The sequence below is a fragment of the Canis aureus genome, chromosome 16, assembly GCF_053574225.1.
Source record: "Canis aureus isolate CA01 chromosome 16, VMU_Caureus_v.1.0, whole genome shotgun sequence".
Classification (NCBI taxonomy): domain Eukaryota; kingdom Metazoa; phylum Chordata; class Mammalia; order Carnivora; family Canidae; genus Canis; species Canis aureus.
In genome coordinates, this window is record NC_135626.1 from 33,772,667 (window position 1) to 33,787,529 (window position 14,863).

Genomic DNA, 14,863 nt, shown 5'->3' on the forward strand with positions numbered 1-14,863 from the left:
TGGAACTGCCTTTCATCTGTGTGGTGGTTTGTACGTGTCACCTCATTTATTCTGCATGTTTGCCTATACCCTGCCTATTTCCTGAAAGACTGTGTAGTGGATGTTTTTGTTTTATCCTCATGACAGTCCCTAGGCGCATCCCCATATTACAGATGAAGAAACTAAAGTAGAGAAGTGCTAGACAACCAGCCTGCGGTTATTTGAACAGAAGAGGCATCTGGCTGGATTCAAAGCAGTGCCTTTTCCAGCAGTCTCCTGCACACCAGTGTACATCTACACTTGCACCAACTGTCATACAACTCAGTGAAAAACACCATGCTTTAAAAATTCAGGTTTTGTTATCTTCTGGGGGTGGGGGGGAAATACCATATCTCACTCTGGCTTTATAGGTTGCTATGATAGCTGGACCACATTTGGGGGTCCTTAGTCAATGAAATTATAAGCACTTCTTTTGTCTGTAGCTATAATTGCATTCTGCATCTTAAAATGGAGGCGATGATCAGTCGCCAGGCAAACTGGTGATAATTGCCAAACCTTAGGGCGAGAATGTGGCAGTTGGCCAATATCAAACTACCTTCTCCTCCATAGACTGTGTGTGCTCTTCCACGCAAAGACAAACTTGATAATGACCCACTATGAATAAGTTCTAGCTTATGATTGTTGTTCCAGCAACAGCTGTTGAAATGTGATCTGCCCTCAAATATAAAGCACCTTTCTTTTTTTTTTTTTAAGATTTTATTTATTTATTAATGAGAGACACACAGAGAGAGGCAGAGATACAGGCAGAGGGAGAAGCAGGCTCCCTGCAAGGAACCCAGTGTGTGACTTGACCCCAGGATCGTGGGATCACTCAACCACTGAGCCACCCAGGTGCCCTTCCTCTTTCCTTTCTTGTGGAAGGAAAATATGCATACACTCAAAAGCAGAGTGTCCCAGGGGCACTTGGCTGTGTGACCACGGAAGAGTAGTTTAACCTCGCTGTGCCTTTGTTTCATCGTTTGCTTATTTCAGGAACAAATGGGATAATATGGACGAGCTCCTGGAGGAAATTGAATATCTGGCGCTCATTTCTGGATACCTGGGGCCTGGCATACGAGATGATGGGTGGGACTTGTGTCTTGACTGGAATCAAACACTCCTGAGTTGGATCTGCCCTTAAAAAGTTTAAAGGGCTATAGAAATGTGACAGTGGGAGTCATCATTTAAAGAGAAGGAAGAGGTTGCTATTGGTATTCCTTCAATATGTATTTCCTTCCTATCTCCATAGAACACTTACTGGGTAATGTATGCTCTTGATGTTTTGTATTCATCTCTCAAATTTAAACTGGCAGGGCTGGCAAACCACTGCCTGCCACCCATTTTTGTAGATAGAGTTTTGTGGGAACCCAGAGACGCCCATTCTTTTATATGTTGTCTGTGGTGCCTTTTATACCAAAGCAGACTTGAAGAGTTGTGACAGAGAGCATATAACCCACATAGCTGAATTTATTTACTATCTGACTCTATGGAAAGCCTGCCAACCTCTCAATTAGAGTATGAGCCACCAGGGATACGTTTCTCTTTAAAAGCTCCCACCTTGTCTGGTGCCTGGAACATGGGATGCTCTATACGTGTCTGAATAGGACAAGATCAATTGGAAAATGATCCAGGTTCTGAATAGGCGGCATCTTGCTCCTGCTTCCTGGAGAGAACAGGCTCAAAGTGAGGATCCAGAAGAGGGGGCTGCACACACCTACCCTCTATTTCTGCAGAAGCCGAAAGCTCTATTATCGATTGTTTGTTTAGTAATTCTGAACAGCTAATTATTGAGTGCATATGAGATGCCAGGCCCTGGGCTAAATGCTTTATATATTTTGTCTCAGGAAATCATCACCACAGTTCTGTGAAGTAGTTAATATTATTATCCCTGTTTATAAATGAGAGGCCTGCCTTGCCCAAGGGTGCCCAGGGGCGAGTTTCCATTAGAGATACTCTCTTTAGGATTCCAGGCTGTTCCTTTACCAGCTCAGCCAAGCACCTTGCTCTCCTTGTCCCTCAGGACATCACATTTTATTGTATTACTGCCAGCCTGCGTAGCTTCATTCATTTAACAATTGTTTCTACATGGCTCATCTGTGCCAGGTTCTGTACTGGGCATGGGGACATCACAAGGACCCATCCTTGCCTGAATGAAGCTCTAAGTCACCATAGTGAAAGTGGCATGTGATTAACTAATTGCACTATAAATTGAAAGAAAACTGTGCTGTGTTTCAAAGAGGAAAGGCACAGGATGCTATGAGCGTGGGTTATGAGGATCTCTCTCGAGAGGTGACCCTTGAGCTCAGATCTAAAGGAGTTTGTAAAGAAAAGGCAGGCACAGTGGGGAGGGAAGGGCGTCCTAGGTAGAAGGAACAGTATATGCACAGGCACTAGGGAATGAGGGAGCACAGTGTACAAGGAAACTAAAAGGTCACTTTTAGTGACCAAGGCCAAAGCGCAAGGCTTGTGCTCAGATTTGGGTCTTTATCTCTGTCTCAGAAGCAATGAAAAGCCACTGAGGTGTTTAAGCAGGGGTAATTAAGGTGGAGGTGTCATCACTCTGAATGCCATGTCAGTACTCTTCCACTACAAGGCAGCTCTTTCCTGAGTTCACTAAGGAGCTCCTGCTAATGGAGCATCACGCTGGGAAAGACTAAGGTGTCTACATCAGGGTCTGAGAACACAGCTGGTCGCTCTGCTGAGGCGTGAAGGGTGAGCGAGCAGCAGCCTGGCATGCACCCGTGAATCACCTTGTTGCTGCAAAGTGTGAATTCCGTTTGAGACCTTTACACAGCACGGGCTGCTCTCAGCCTAACCAATGACAAGGATAGCTTGCTATTGACTTGCAAGCTTGCTTTCAGGAGTTCTGCTTGTTTGGTAAAGATGGGGACTTCTCTATCAGCTTGGAAGCTGATAGTTGCCATCCAAGACCAATGTCTGTCAGGCTCCTCACTTCCACGACGGAGCACAGAAGCTTTGCCTGTAGTCTTAGGAGTATAGTCATAAACACAATTCTCCATCACCCTTAAAATAAAATCCAGACCCCTTAGCTTGGCCTGCCAGGCTATTCGTGCTCTGGCCCCACCTCCCTATTGGACTTCAACTTGCACTACTCTCCCTCATCTAATAGTTGGTCGATAAACGCTTGTTGAATGAATGATTGTATGATTGACTATAGGATCTTGGGCAAGCTCCTCTCTGGTTTCAATCTCTTCATTTTTAAAAGAAGTGGCTGAGGGGCACCTGGCACCTGGGTGGCTCAGTGGTTGAGCGTCTGCCTTTGGCTGAGGTCATGATCCTGAGGTCCTGGGATTGAGTCCGCATCGGGCTCACAGGGAGCCTTCTTCTCCCTCTGCCTGTGTCTCTGCCTCTCTCTGTATGTCTCTCATGAATAAATAAATAAAATCTTAAAAATAAAAAAGAAGTGGCTGGCCTGGGTTTCCTCTGAGGCCCCTTCCAGGAAAAATAAGTTCCAGGATGCAGAATTAGGACTCGTTCAGCAAACATTGCCAATATCTCCTCCAAGCAAGTCTTGTAACAGGCATAGGGGATATCATATGATAAATGATATACCTGCCCTTGAGATATTTATTCAAAGGTAGAGAGAGGAATAATTTCTAAATAACATGGTGCGTGAGTGTGAGTAGAGTGTAAACTCTGCAGGCATAGTGCAATCCCAACTCTTTCTACTCCCTTGAGCAAAGCATCCCTTGGAGGCCCAGTGTCCCCATGACTCAGATGGACAGAATGGCACAACTTGTGGACTTTTGTGAGGGTTAAATGAGGTGATGATACTGCTGCATTTTGTCTGGCACAAAAGTGCCAGCAAGTGTTGGTGATCATTGTCAACAAATGATGATGGTGACTAATGTCAACAATGACGCTCAGCACCCATGTGATTGTACCAGTTGTCTACAGTTTACATCTGTTCTGAACACTCAGTACTCATGCCATCCCAGCAGTAAAATATTTTGAAACTGCCCCCTGGACAATAGGAGCAAAGAGGAGCTACCTTTGATGTTCAAGGTCAGTGATTCATGAAAGATATCCTACAGAAGATGAGACCAAACATATAATGTTTGTCCTTCTCCGATTGACTCACTTCACTCAGCATAATACCCTCCAGTTCCATCCACGTTGAAGCAAATGGTGGGTATTTGTCATTTCTAATGGCTGAGTAATATTCCATTGTATACATAAACCACATCTTCTTTATCTATTCATCTTTCGATGGACACCGACGCTCCTTCCACAGTTTGGCTATTGTGGCCATTGCTGCTAGAAACATTGGGGTGCAGGTGTCCCGGCATTTCATTGCATTAAAACAGTACTTTTCAAAGTTTGACATGCATTCAAATCACTAGGGTTTTTTTTAATACAGATTTTCATTCAGGAGATCTAGGGGAGGGCTCAAGATTCTACATTTCTAACAAGCACAGTGCATTGAGTAGAAAAGCACTATGGGTCTTTTTAACATCTAATTTATGTGCCTTGGGAGAGGGAAGACATTTTAAGATTATATTGACTCTATAAAATCACCATGAGTCAATTTCATATGGTCCAACCTAATGTAAGAAGCAGGCCACCAGTAGCTCCTAATAGAAACCGAAACTCATGGTATCAATCCTAGCCAAGTTACCTTGGAACAATGAGGAGGCAAGACATCAGATCAAAATTCTAAATGTGTCAATTTAAGCTTAGAGCAGAGCACAGCCCCACCCTTATACTTGCCAGCCCCTTTCTCACAGTCCCTGACCCCTGCAGAATGCCACCCTGCAGGTCACCCAATGGCTCAAGGGACTTCTTCCTGCATTTTTCAGTCATGTGAGTTGGAGAGAAGAACCATTCCACTGGACCACCTTCCAATTCCCAACTCTCCAATGCCTGATTCTCAGAATATGCTAAAATTTCAAGGCATGCCTTAAAGCACTGGCACATCCCCAGGTGGTTTTGTAGGTCACCTGGTGGGAAGATTTTAGCAGATGGCAGGATGTGTTTTGATTCTCATTAAGAAGCTTATTCAACACTGAAGGGAGGTATGGTAGGTCCCCCACAGCTCCTGGTTCTTCCACATGGCAACGCTTCTCCACCTGCACAAAATCCTGCCTGGAAGTGGGGGCAGTGAGGGAGATGAGAGGGAAGCAAATGATAAGCATAGGGCTGAAAACCCTTCCTGACAAACTCTGCACAGGCAAAGCATATTTGCCAGCCCCTGCCCATGGTTGCCTTTCTGATTGCAGAATAGCTGCTGTAGGACCATCTGCCACCATTGGCAAAATGCACAAGAAGTGAAAAAGCAATAAGCAAATAGGATATTTCAAGAGCAGCAAAACCATGCTCTCTCCATGAAAAGCTCTAATGACTCAAGATGTTCAGGGTATTCTCAGATCCAAGGTTCCATCCACCTGATTGGGCATTGATGGGATATGGATGATCATTGATTCTGTTGCACTGGTTCTCCACTCCAGCTGCCCGCTAGCTGGAGAGCATTTAACAAATCTCAGTTCCCTGTTCCCACTCCAAATCAATTAAATCAGAATTGGGGGAGCAGGCACAGGTAGGTATTAAAAGCATCCCGGTGATTTCAATGCACAGTGAAGGTTGCAGACCGCTGTTAGAGGTGGTTTTTCCAAAGATCAAAGAAAAGCCTTTTTTTTTTTTTTTTATCATGGTCTGTCTCAACTTCTGGAACCTCACCTCCTTTTTTTAATGCAATACACGATATTGGTAATAATGTACACTTAGACTTTTTCAGAGTCACAAATCACTTTTACATGCACTATCTTATTAGATTTTCAAATAAGCCTGTGGAAAATGTTCACACCGCTACAGAAAGATATGTGCTGAGCTTGCTGTGACATTGTTTACAAGACAGAAGAAAAAATGGAAACAACCTGAAAGCCAGCGAGAGGATGGTTAAATGTGTCATGGAGCATTCAAGCAATAGAAAATTCTATAGATATTATAAAAACTTGGGTAGCTCTATACACACTGACTTATAAAGATAGCCACAAACTATTTTTAAATTTAAAAATCATCAAGTTCAAAATCATAATTGGAAATGATTCCATTGTTATTGGGTTTTTCATTTTTTATTTTTAATAACTTTGAGATTTCTTTTACATATAAAAATTGTATATGTTAAAGGATACAATTTGATGTTTTGATATATTAATATATGGAGAAAAGATTACCAAACTAAATAACATATCCATCAACTCTACATAGTTACTATTGTGTGTGTGTGTGTAAAGATTTCATTTAAGATCTATATTCTTAGCAAATTTCAAGTATACAATATTGCTAACTATCATCACCAGGCTGTACTCAGAACCCTTGAACTCCTGTATCTCGCATAACTGAAACTTTGACCAACATCTCATTACTGTTTCCCCCAGCCCCTGAAAATCGCCAAGCTATTCTATTTCTATGAGCTTAACTATTTGAGATTCTATACATAAGTGAAATCATATGGTACCTGTCTTTCTGGGTCTGGCTTATTTCACTTAGCATGATGTTCTCCTGATTCATCCATGTTGTCGCAAATAGCAGGATTTCCTTCATTTTTATGGATAAATAATATTCCATCTTATTTTTCTTTACAGATTTTCTTTATCCATTCATTCATCAATAAAAACGGGTTATTTCCATATCTTGGCTGTTGTGAATAATGCTGTAGTTAACATGGGACTGCAGATGTCTCTTTGAGATCCAGATTTCATTTGCTTTGGATACATACCCAGAAGTGGGATCACTGGATCATATGGCAATTCTGTTTTTAATTTTTTGAGGAACCTCATATTGTTTTCCACAATAGTGATATGCCAGTGTACCTTCTTACCAACAATGTACAAGGGTTCCCTTTTCTCCACATCCTCGCCAACACTTGTAATCTCTTATCTTTTCGATAATAGCCATTCTAATAAGTGTGTGGTAATATTTCATTGTGGTTTTGATTTGCATTTTCCTAATGGCTGGTGATGTTGAGCACCATTCCATGTACCTATTGGCCATGTATATATCTCATTTTGAGAAATGTCAATTCAAGTCCTTTGCCCATGTTTAACCAGGTTATTTGGTCTTTTTGCTATTGAGTTGTATAATATGCATATCAACGTCTTATCGGATACTTGGTTTGCAGATATTTTCTCCTACTCTGTAGGTTGCCTGCTCACTGTTTTGATTATTTCCTTTGCTGTGCAGAAGCTTCTTAATTGGATACAGTCCACTTGTCTACTTTTGCTTTTGGGCCAGTACTTTTTGGTGTCATGACCAAAAAATCATTGCCAAGACCAATGAATGTCAAGAAGCTTTTTCCCTATTTTTTTTTTCTACTAGTTTTCTATTTTTTGGGGGGGGGTCTGATATATAAATCTTTAATCTAGCTTAAGTTAATTTTTTATATGATATGAGATAACAGTTCAGTTTCATTCTTCTTCAGGGGATATCCAGTTTTCCCCCACAACCTTTATTAAAGAGACTATCTTCTGCCCATTGCATATTCTTGGCATCCTTGTCAAAGATTAGTTGACTCTAAGTATGTGGATTTATCTCTGAGCCCTCTACTCTGTTCCACTGGTCTATGTGTATGTTTTTATATCAGATCATGCTTTTTTTATTACTATAGCTTTGAAGTATATTGTGGAATCAGAAAGCTTTGTTCTTATTCAAGATTGCTTTGACTATTCGGAGTCTTTTGCAGTTCCATATTAATTTAGGATTTTTTTCTATTTCTGTAAAGAATACTATTGGAATTTTGATAGAGATTGAACAGAATAATAATATGAACATTTTAACAATATTAATTTTTCCAACCCATAAACACGAGATGTCTTTCCACTTATCTATGTCTTCTTTAATTTCCTACATCACTATTTTCTAGTTTTCATTGTACAAATCTTTCACTTCTTTGATTAAGCTTATTCCTAAGTACAGCTGACCCATTTGAACAATGGGAGGGTTAGGGGTCCCAACCCCCCATGCAGTCAGAAATCCCTGTAGACCTTTTGATTTCATGAAAACTTAATTACTGATAGCTTATTGTTGATTGAAAGGCTTACTGATAACATAGAGCCGATTAACACATATTTTGTACATTACTGTATTCTTACAATAAAGTAAGCTAGAGAAAAGAAAATTCAATTAAGAAAATCATAAGAGAAAATATATTTACAATATTTTACTGTATTTATCCAAAAAAAATGCATGTAAGTGGACCAGCTCAGTTCAAACCCATGTTGTTTAAGGTCAGTTGTACTTTATTATTTTTGTTGCTATTGTAAATGGGATTGGCTTTATTAATTTCCTTTTCAGATAGTTCATTGTTAGTCTATAGAAATGACATGAATTTTTGTATACTGAATGTGTATCGGGCAACTTCACTGAACTCATTTATTAGTGGCAACAGTTTTTTGTTGTGGGCAAATCTTCAGTGTATTCTACATACATAACTGTTTCATCTGCAGAGACCATTTTCCTTCCTCCTTTCTGTTTTGGATGCCTTTTATTTCTTTTTCTTATCTAATTGCTCTACCCAGGACTTAGCACTAGAAGTGGCAAGAGTGGGTATTCCTGTCTAAAAGGAAAAATTTTCAGTCTTTCCCCATGGATTATTATGTAAACTATGGGCTTTTCAGGTATGGCCTTTATTGCATTGAGGTTAAGTTCCTTCTATATCTGTTTTGTTGAGAGTTTTCATCATGAAGGATGGTGAATTTTTCAGATGCTTTTTCTGAATCTATTGAGATGGGCATGTGGTTTTTATCTTTCATTCTGGTAATGCAGTGTACCACCCTGGTTGATTTACATACATTAAACCATCCTTGCATCCCAGGAATCAATCCTACTTGGTCATGACGTATAATCTTTTTTTAAAAAATATATATATATATTTTATTCATTCATGAGAGACACACAGAGAGAGCCAGAGACATGGGAAGAAAGAGGAGAAGCAGGCTTCATACAGACAGCCTAATGCGGAACTTGATCCCAGGACTCAGGAATCACGGCCTGAGCCAAAGGTAGACAGACACTCAACCGCTGAGCCACCCAGGCGTCCCAATGTATAATCCTTTCAATGTGCTGTTGAATTCAGCTTGCAAGTGTTCCACTGAAGTTTTTTGCATCTATGCTCATTAGGGATATTGTCCTGTAGTTCTCTTTTCGTAAAGCATCGGGCTTTGTTTGGTATCAGGATGATGCTGGCCTCATAAGTTTGGAAGTATTCTCTCTTCTTCCCTTTTTTGGAAGAGTTTCAGAAGGATCCCTATGAATTCTTTGAATGATTGGTAGAATTCACCCCACAAGCCATCTGGTCCAGGGCTTTTCTTTGTTGAAGGTACAGGAGTTGATTACTACTTCAATCTCTTTATATGTATTCATATGTTAAGGTTTTTATTTCTTCTTGATTCAGTGTCGGTAGGTTGTATGTTTCTAGGAAGTTATCTATCCTAGATAATTTCTAGGATCCTAGATCCTAGGAATTTATAGATCCTAAATCCTTTATTATTTCTTAAACCCTCCACATATATGTGTGTGATCTATAAACACAAAAAAATATCTGGAAGGATATATGCTAACTGTTAATAGTTGTATTGCCTGGGCTGGGATTACACAGGCTTGGGGGGAGGAAATATCACTTTTTTTTAGTTTGTTACAAAACTTATACTTCCATACTGTTTTTTTTAAAAAAAAAAAAAAAAACTATTTTAAAACCACAGCCTGCAATGAATTCTAAGGAGAGACGATCACACCTGTTTTTCAGAGGAAGCAATCAAGTCTCAGTGAGATGGAGTAAATTATTCATGTGGCTAAATATTGGTGGGGCACTAGTTTGAGCACGTATGAATGCTGTGTTTCACAATTTCTTAAACAGGCATTTTTTAAAAATTAGGTGAAAGAGGGAAAACCTAGTTTAGTGGAGCCCAGATCCAAGACTCCCACACTAACTATGCACAAAGGCTCAACAAGCAGAATGCTAATCTTTGCTGCTCAAGGAGGAAGTTGAGTCCTGCACAATCAGATGATCTTGGCAGGCTGGGGGCATCAGAAGCCTGAGCCATCACTCTCTCTTTATCAGAAATGCTGAATCTCACAGACTGGCCACGGTCCTCTCAGAATTCCTGGGCTGACTCAGAACCTAACCATTCCCTGCTCACCCAGGGCCGGGAGGAAGATTCGCTCAGTGCCAGCAGCAGCTGTTGACGCAGCCAGGAAAGCACGTCCGCCCCTACAGGGCAGTTCCACTCTTAATAAGAGAAATTCACTTTACACACACTTTAGGGGAAATGTCCTGGGATGGAGCCAGAGCCAGATGGGCACTGAGCTTATTAAAGGCATGATTGTTAGCAGAAAACATTTGCAAATATGTATGGGTACTTTTGTATATGCATACACTGTGGGTGTATGCATTTTATCCACCCTCCACACACACACACACACACACACACACATACATACAGACACGCAAACCTCCCTGAATCCCTTTCGATTACAAGATTGCCTTTACAATTGTTCCACAACATACCTTATAGTTAACCCGTCTGTAGAGTGGATATGCTGTGCCTCACACCTCTTCATGCCAGGGTACTGTTTCTCACTCTTGTTTTTTCCCTCCTGCCAGGTGCAGCTCATCCACTATAATCATGAGTTGTATACAAATGTCACAGAAGCTGCAAAGAGCCCTAATGGATTGGTGGTAGTTTCTATATTTATAAAAGTAAGTGTCTTGCATTCTTCCATTATTTTCTTGCTGTTCCCAGCCCAGTCAGAATACTGGCTTAGGTTCCGTTGGATCTCAGAAATAAAAGGGGATGATGTCCCGGCCCAAGAAGACCTGCAGGTTGGTGACTTTCATATCCATGAGATTTATGACAAATGAGGTCCCTTTCATGAAGATGTAGAAATGATGATTCCATTTCAAAGCTTCAGGGCCTGAGGATTCAGCAGCCTTTGTTCTAGAGAGAAGAGAGGTGCTGGAACCAGGAACAGGCTTCAGGTCCCACATCATGCAAAAGAATGCAATAGAAGGGGAGGGGTGCCTCGTGGACTGCCTCCCACCCAGATTAAACTCCTTTCTATCAGTTGTCCCTTGGAAACAGAGATAGAAGGGAAATGTGAGATATCCCTCCTCTCCAAGCACTGCCCTGAACAGCTACCTCCAGCTTCCCTGAAGTTGCTTTGAATGTCACCTCCCACCTTCCTCTCCCTTTCCCTCATAAGCACCCCAGGTAGAAATTAAGCAAAGATCACCCAGGCAGACTTTATGACATTCTTAGGAGGCTCCACATCTCCCCAGCAGTCAACAACAACAACAACAGATCTCCAACCAAGAAAATCCTAATTTGTCAAAATAACAATAATAGTCACCTTTAACATTTTGACAAATATGGAGAGAAATGAGTATGCAAATTTAAAGAAAACGAAAAAAGAAGAAATGTCTTTCCAATGGGGGAAAAAAGAGAGAGAGAGAGAAAACAAAAGGAATGTGTGACAGTTTCAAAAGTTGGCAGCCACTGTGCTAGCTCCTTGGGAAGTTTTGGCCAGACCATGAGAGGAGGTGCCCCAATAAGAACTTAGAATCTAGTGAATGTGATCAGTAGATATCCAGCATTTGCCACCGGGGGCTTTTAGCAGAGTTCTTGTGGTGACATCATCACTGCTCAGGAGAATGGGCATGGGGGCACCCCAGGGACTACCCCCTTTCCCTCCCCAAAAGCATAACCCTTTGCAAAAAAGCACTTTGCCCTGCCTGGCCATCCCTGTCCAGAGTCCATGCCACCTCCAGAGTTCCTCCCTCACAGAGGTCCCATCGGGCCTTTCTGTAGCCTGGGCAGAGCTGTACATTGGGCAGAGGCATTTGTGACATGTTGGCCACCAAACTCCTCTAACTTGTCATTAGCAAAGATAGGAAGGGGCTTTTGGCCAGGAAAGCATATTTTGGAACTGTCACACCTTCTGAATACCTGATGTGACACCCCAAAGGAAATTGGTCCTGGCATAAATCCTGCTGGTCCCTGCTCTACATCTCTTGGCATCATCACAGGCCCTGTTATAATGAACAGCAGATTCCTGAATTCCGGGCACTGAGATATGTACTTTACATATATTTTATTACTTAACCCTAATAATAAACCTCTGAGGCAGGCGCTAGTACCCTTACCTCGCAGATGAGGAAAGTGACTCAGAATCTTCAGCATTCCACCCAAGCACATGTAGCTCTTAGCAGCCCATCCAGGAAAAGAGCTCAGGTCTGGCTTGACTTTAATACTAATGACCTTATTCACACTATATGCCTCCCCAGAAGAACGTGGAGAAAGCAATTGAGATGAAGAAGAGAAAACCTGACATTTACGAACATCTGCCCCATACCCTTCTGCCACTTGCAAGTGCAGGGCAAATCCTATATCCCTGGACCAGCCTCAGTTATGATGTTGATACAACTGGTACATTCGCCCCGGGCCATGCTCATTGCTGGGAAGCCTGCAGATATGTCCCACTATTGCCTCCTGCATGTCCAGGAGCTCACCTCCCATGGCCTTCCCATCACCAGGGTTCCATGTCAGCCAACCTGGGCTGCCCAGTACCGCCTGGCCTTTGATGGGTGCCTCAGCCTTGGCCCCAGCTGTGCCTCACTTTGCTCAAAGCCCTTGAGTCAGTGGATGTCATTCTGGAAGCTCAGGCATGTTAGAGCTGACAAGGTGATTGATGTGCCAGGTCAGCCTCCTCCGTAGCAGATGATGGGCATGTATCACAGGAGCTCACTCTGCACCAAGATTACTGACGCAAGTCCCAGTTGCATGCGTGCCTCAGGGGGATGTAGTCAGTGAAAGGATGGGGACTAGCTCCTCCTGCATCTTCTCAGGCCAGTGTGGCCCCTGAGCAAACCTGATGCTTTCTCACTGGATCTCAAAATAAGCCACAGCATTTCTATATTTGCCCAACATAATCAACTCCCAGATGTTCCACAGCCAAGACTTGTCACTCAGTCATCCTAAGCACTGAGTGTGGGACACAGGCTGGTCCTGTACTAGGCACGTGCCTAGAAATGAGCCCTTGGCTCCAAGGGCACACAACCTCTGGCAGTCCTCCTCCCTTCTGAACTATCTGCCCCCTCTTCCCAGATCACTGCCCAGTAGGCAGGCACAGAAAATAAGAGGCCCCTCATCTAGGTCAGCTGATCCCTAGAGATGGCACCCTAGTCAAAAACTGAGCCATAGAAGGTTGGAGTTGTTGGCTAAAATCAGAGAATTGTTTATCTGTGGATTTTATTTATCTCTGTCCCCTCCTAATCCTCCATCCTTCTCATGACCACAGGGAACTGAGATTTGGCTGTAATTACTGCTCAATCACACACCATTAACTTCCCACTGAAGCTCACTTATACCAAGTACATACTTTATCCTCCCTCCCACACCACCAACACACTGGAGCCCACAAATCATCTGTGCACACTCTAGAAATTTTTCAGTTATTTTTAATCAGCTCAAAAGGGTCCAGTCCCAACATTAGTGCTGTACAGGCTCACTGGGTCACCCAAGGCACCCAATTAAGGGGCATGGTGGATTCCTTACCTTCCATGACAATATATTTTCATCTCTCCTTTCATGTGAATTGGCACAAAAAGGCGGCATCAAGCCATGTTTTAAATGGCCCAAGAGGATGTCAAAGGAGAAGCTAAATTTGGCACTAAAGCTTCTGGGGAGCAGCCGTGTTTGCTTTGGGATGTTTCTCCCTTTAGGAGTGGCTCTGATAAACCCCATTGAGCACTGTCACTCACCAAGCTTCCCCCCTCAGTGTGTGTCTCACCATAACACATCCAGGAAACTGTGTGGGAAAGGAGAGACAGATGGAAGGAAAATAAACAGTCTGTGCTTTCTCCAAACTAAAAATTACCTGTTGCTTATCTAATAATAATAATCATCTGCCGCAATTTTTCCAACCCTCAGAATAAATCAGATTTAAAATGCTGATGTGTCACAGCATCGGATTAGCAGCTGAAGCGTAAATTACAGAGCAGAGCTGAGGCAGGTAGGAGAGAAATGACTGAGATGAACCCCTGTGCCTTGGAAAAGACTGAGCAGAAGGGAGGCTGTTAAGAAAACAGGGTACACAGTTATGTGGGAGTACATCACAGTCTCCAAATGGTGATCCCCTGGCTTGAGCCCCTTGAAGCTTGCCTTGTTCTCCCAAAGAAGGAATTTAGAAACCTGAGGGCATGGGCGTGAAATAGGAACTGATTCCTGGACACCCAGTACAATATTTAACCCATAACAGACACTTGGTAAATATTTATTGGATGTATAGGCACATGGATAGCTGCACAGGAGGATGGATGGATGGATGGATGGATGGATGGATGATTGAATGGATGATTGGTTGACTGAATTGCATGGCTTATGATATATTTGATTCATGTGATAATAAGCAGTGATATAAAGTTCCATATTATTTCTTAGAGATTTTTTTTCATCTTTTGATACTTCTATTCTGACTGTTCTTTCTCTCTCACTGTCTAACTGCCCTCTTCCTAAAATGTCACTCCTTACTTCTACTTAAAACTCTTTGATGCTTCCCCATTCCTACAGAATAAAGCTTAAATACCCTCCCATGACATTTAAAGCCTGATAGGAGCTAGCTCCTGCCTACCTCTCTAGCTTTGCCCTCCATCATTTCCCCATACCCTCAGCAACAACTGCATGGAAATACATGCCTGAGTATAACTAGTTCTCACTCTCTCATGTCCGTATGCACAGATCATCTGTATATAATTATTTTCTTACCCTTCCTCCTTTACATACTCTACCAGCAAAGCACCTTGTAACTTCCATTGATCCTTCAAGACCCA

The 14,863-nt window shown here is 42.3% G+C and overlaps 1 protein-coding gene across 3 annotated transcripts in view; it reads left to right on the top strand.

Annotated features, from left to right (window-relative positions):
• CA10 (carbonic anhydrase 10) overlaps window positions 1-14,863 on the top strand; it is a 473,876-nt gene that overhangs the window by 438,280 nt on the left and 20,733 nt on the right. For all 3 annotated transcript variants that reach the window (XM_077852675.1, XM_077852674.1, XM_077852676.1), the window contains exon 6: window positions 10,640-10,735. In XM_077852675.1, coding sequence (XP_077708801.1) covers window positions 10,640-10,735 — 96 coding nt within the window. The remainder of the gene's footprint in view (window positions 1-10,639; window positions 10,736-14,863) is intronic.